This window comes from Sesamum indicum, unplaced genomic scaffold (genome assembly GCF_026168435.1).
Source record: "Sesamum indicum cultivar Baizhima isolate 11 unplaced genomic scaffold, ASM2616843v1 HiC_scaffold_73, whole genome shotgun sequence".
Lineage (NCBI taxonomy): Eukaryota > Viridiplantae > Streptophyta > Magnoliopsida > Lamiales > Pedaliaceae > Sesamum > Sesamum indicum.
Genome location: NW_028292438.1, coordinates 1 through 5,000, shown reverse-complemented (window position 1 = coordinate 5,000; position 5,000 = coordinate 1). Strand labels below are relative to the sequence as shown.

The 5,000-nt window shown below is 41.8% G+C and overlaps 1 protein-coding gene across 1 annotated transcript in view; it reads right to left on the bottom strand.

The window, feature by feature from the left end:
* The window catches only part of LOC105155288 (ATP synthase subunit a), a 2,021-nt gene extending 431 nt beyond the window's left edge, over positions 1-1,590 (bottom strand). Inside the window, exon 1 of the mRNA XM_011071161.3 lies at positions 1-1,590. This exon is cut by the window's left edge and continues 431 nt beyond it. Coding sequence (XP_011069463.2) covers positions 1-958 — 958 coding nt within the window. The 5' untranslated portion in view covers positions 959-1,590.
* Between the last annotated feature and the right edge of the window lie 3,410 nt (positions 1,591-5,000).

The window sequence follows — 5,000 nt, the reverse complement described above, 5'->3', positions numbered from 1 at the left end:
TATTAGCAAATAAACGTATTCCTAAGCTTAATGCGCGAAAACAATGAGGGATTAGCTCAAGGAGTACTAAAAAAGGTGCTAACGGCAGTGGGACTCCTGCGGGTAATGAGAAGCTTAAAAAATGAAGCCCATTTTTTTGAAATCCCACTATAGTAATGCCAATAAAAAGAGAAAATGAGAGACCCAAGGTAATGAGAAAATGACTTGTAACTGTGAAGCTATAAGGTATCATACCCTGGAGATTACGAAATAACGAAAAAGTAAAAGTAACCGAGATGCAAGGGAAAAACTTTTGTTTAACATTTCCGGAAAGACCACCTATTTGTTCGTTTACCAGGTTCGGCACGAAATCATAAATAAGCTCTACCAAGGATTGCCAAGCATTTGGTACTGAGTTTCCTCCTCCCTTTTTAGTAACAAAATAAACTAAAAGTAGGACCAAACTGAGAGTGAGTAGCATAAACAAAGATGCATTTGTGAATGAGAAATACAAGCCTCCTATTTTCATAGGAATCAATGGGAGAATGGAAAATTGATCAAGTGGGCTGGGCATCATAAGATCGATCCACATTTGAATGCCTTCTTTATAGGTCTCCCCGTTTGCTCCATTTTTAACTAAGTCATTAGAAAGACTTTGTAGAAATTCTATGCTTTCGCTTTCACCATGTAATTGCTCAATGGCCGCGGTATAATCTTCAGGCTTCGAAAAAAGCCTTTCATCCCCAGCGCTTTTAACCGCTTCCTTGAATTTCTCGCCGATCTCCGCTTGTAACTCCACTACACGTTCACTATCCAGGTTAAGGCCCAGGTGATCCTCATAAATATCAATATCAATATCAATATCGCGAGAAGAATCCGGAGTACTGGCCGATTGTTGATTATAATCGGTAATAGCCCTATTATCACTCGGAGATGTATTACAGTTCAGACTAACTTTTTCACGTAAAGGGGTCCTCATATGGATTGATTGAGTTTCTTGTAGTTCCGCTTCTTACTCTAAAAATGAAGAAAGACTTGTCGGAAATCGCCTTGGTCCAACCAAGAAAGGCATGGGAGTGAAGGGGCATAAAGAAAAGATTGGCTGCTTCTAAAGCTCTCTTTCTTCTCCTACGATATTTCTAGTTGGATGAAAAGATCGCTCCTCAAAGCGGCCTTAATAATCTGAATCTTAGTAAAGTATATAAATAGCACGGCGGCCTCTATCTATCATCTGTTCTTGCGCAGAAGTTAGTGATAGCCTCTCGGGCCCATTTCCGATAGTCAGGGGCCGGCTAGGGATGATCCACCTTCCCACAGACTATCAATCACAGCCGTCTTGTCCTACCCTATAGGATTGAGGATTCGAGCCCCCTTACAGGGGTTCTCCTCCTCTTCTTTCCTCGCTCGCTATGGTATTCCCCAAACCAAAGGCCTGGGCCTGGCGCTTTTACGAGTTCGCTCAACCCTCGTTAGAGGACATACCAATTTAATTTGAGACGCCGAGCAGCTGTTTTTTCAACACAAACGATTTTTCTTTCCACAAACTAACTAACTCGAGAAGAAAGTAAGATAGGTTTCTGTGATCATTAACGTCAATACTACTCGAAACTGCAAGAATAAAATCGATGCTACTTCTTTGCTACTCCTTTAGTGATGGAACATAAAATCTTAAAAAATAGGAGGATCAGGCTAATGGAGTTGGAGAAAGAAAGTAAGTAGGGGGCTTAAAGTAAAGGAATAGGTGAGAAAGTCCTTGTATGCACGAGCATGCGATATCAAAGAATATATAAATACCTACTTCACACTTCTTAGTAAAGCAAGCAAGGAGGGAAAAGACATAGGAATGTATCTTCTTCGCCTGATCCTCGAATGTAATTTCATGGTCTAAGAGATAACGACAAAGGAAATATAATAGAAGAAAGCTGCTAAATCGATCAAGCAATAGGAGTGAAAGCAAGAGCGTCTAAGGAAAGGGGCCCGAGAGGCCGAAGACGGAGTTCTCTATCTTTCTATTGCTGTAAATCCAACTCTTCGGTTGGTTTCGGTCAATGAAGCGGGTCATACTTTAGTCTTCCCGGTACGGCCGATTGAAAGGGGAAGTCATCATATGAGCGATCAGGCTCGAGCATAGCAATAGCATCGGGACTGGAGTGGATTAAGCTAAGCCGAGTCATGGACTCTGTCGGAATGCCTACTCTTATGGATCGGCCAGCGGAAGGCAAGTCAAAGGGTAGAAAGAAAAGAAGGTCTTTGAGAGAACATCTGCTATCATAAAGAAAGCAAATGAGCTACTGAGTACGAGCCTTCACAGGCGCTAGCCAACCCCAAAGGCAAGATCATATTCATCAGATAGGGCCCTAGCATGTGAAGTTGAAGCCAGCATCTACTTTAATTGATTCTTTCTCACCCTTCAGCCGATCTCTATCTTAGATCAAATAGAAGCGATGTTACAGATATTGACCTAACCAAGCTAGTCTGAAGAATCTCAGCTCCGATCATGGTGGGTGACTGCGGGGGATTAGAAAAAAGCCACTGCCTCGAGAGCAGCCTACGAAAGACTTCCGGCTATGCCTGGCCATCATAAATTCAGAAAGTAGATGGATAGATGAATAGAGAAGATTACCGCCCAAGCAATCAAAGAAGTGTGCAGCCAACCTCATGTAGGGCTCATCCCCGAGTGGACGAGCAGAAGGAGATCCCAGGATGACAGGCCTGGAGCGAAAACTCTTCCTGGAAGGCAAAGAAAGCCAAAGAAGGAGGCAAGATTCGGAGCTGCTCATACTCTAGGTCATAGCCTTTGAAGTTTTAAGCCATCATCTTCTTCAAAGACAACAAAACGAAAGGGAAGACTCATACTTTCGTTTTATCCATTCGGGAAGTACGGTCAGAAGAAGATTAGCGCTCAGACTCAGAAAGAGAATCCGGTAATGAGACGTTGTCATATATCTATCTATAAGACCCTTATGAACTCACTTTATGGTAGGTTTGGGATCAACCCTAGGAGTACTATCACCGAAGTCTGCCTGGAGTATCGATACAACTATCTGATAAGGAATAGTGAGTTGATCTTTATTGAAAAGCTTAATGAGTTGTACTACGTCATTTCCTACTGGGACAATCCGGGGAACAATTGTTGGAAGGGCGACCCGTCGGAACGGTGGAACCCACCGAGGATCTCTGCTATCCAACTAGCCGCTGCGATCACGGCCAGTGCTAGGATATATATGTACCCGTTTATCTCAAGAGAGGACTGCTATTACACAGACACAGACTCAGTTGTCCTTGGGCAGCCACTCCCTGAAGAATGGATTTCTTCTTCGACCTTAGGTAAGTTTAAGCTAGAGCACAAAGATACTTCTTAGCGCCTAAGTCCTATTTCTTGGAAACAGAGGAAGGCGATAATGTACTCAAGCACAAGGGCGCAGCTAAAGCTTTTATCTCTAAAGAATGGTTTGAGTCGCAGTACCAGGATTTGTCTCGGACAGAGCAGATCCAGGTTTCAGCTAACTTCCGGATTGATTATAAGAGTATGAACATAACCAGGAAGAATACAATGGTTAGACTTGGGATTAAGGAGGGTACAAAGAGGAAACCTGTCTATGACGAAAATATCTGGGTGGATACAGAGCCAATTGAAATAACAGACTTAGGTAAAGGGAATGAAATTGGTGAAAGAAATGAAAGCAAGGAGAAAGATTAGTCAAATGGTGATTAAATCGCTAAAACGTCAAATACTCCAACTCAGGGATGAGAACACTAAGATCCTTTCGAAAATGGCTGAGAAGGAAGGGGGGAACCCGGCTGATAAAGAAAAAGATGGGGAGAGAACTCATTATCCAGATAATAGGCAAGATTCCTCATAGCCTGGCCCCCCCTCCCCAGAGGAGGAGGTTTTAGAAAAATAGAAAATCGGTAGAGTTGTTATGGAACTACAAAACCCTTGGTATAACCTAAAAATCATCGTTTAAAACACATTTTTTAGGATGGATGATAGTCTTTCTCATTGAGAGTGTCAAAAATGAGTTTTCTATTGCTAAAAACCCCCTTAGAATGAGGATAGGAACTGGTGGTAAAACAACCATAAATCCAAACTGTTTAATAATGCAAGCTGTAATTATCCCCTAGAGAATATTTTATCTCATAAAAGAAATCCCAGCATTTATCTTTATGAGCTTTCCCTCCTTCCTCAGGAGTCTGGAAAGACCCGCATACATCCCTAACATAATTCTCGTAAGTTTTAACTATTATCGAGATACGTTTGGTCCAAATTTCTCTTTCCTTTCTTTCTTGCTAACTGATTTGGGGATTCAATTTCTTAAGATTTCCGGAATAGGATCGTTTTGAAAGACTTCTTTATACTTCCAGGGAAGAACTTGGGCATACTTAGCAGTAGTAATAAAGTTATCGTGGACAGTGTATATAGGAGCATTTTCATCATAAAGATGCATTAAGATTATCATAAACATAACTATATAGGCATCCGGATGAAGTTGACAAAAGTAGCAATCTCAGTCTTCCTACGATCTCTATTCTGCGTGGGAATTCTTAGACTCGCCTTACGTCTCTTCTTAAGAAGATGATTATAGATCCATATATTCACTGTTTTTTTTATACATATAGTCCTGCACGGGGGGGGGCCTTATAAAAAACGGGTCTATCCAAGGAGCAGGAACTGCCATCCAATATTGCGGATCAACAGGATCAGGTTTGACATCTTCGGGTATTTTTCCCTCCAGAACTTAAAGCAAAGAATGGCAACTTCGAAGCATTCCTTATTGGGAGGGAAGAGAGCGAATTATGAATATCTTTAGTCGTGCTAATCACTGTCTTTCCATAGATAAGAGGCATGAAGATAGCTTTGACTAGCTTACGATCGATGCGAGGGCAAACGGCGGAAGCGAGACTAGAACGTAAATGGACTTTCAAGTAATCCCTGAGCTCTTCTATGAGCTTGGTGTAAAGATCATGGATCTTATCATCGATGGATATTAAATTAGTTCGGTTAGCCAGCTCAACATCCA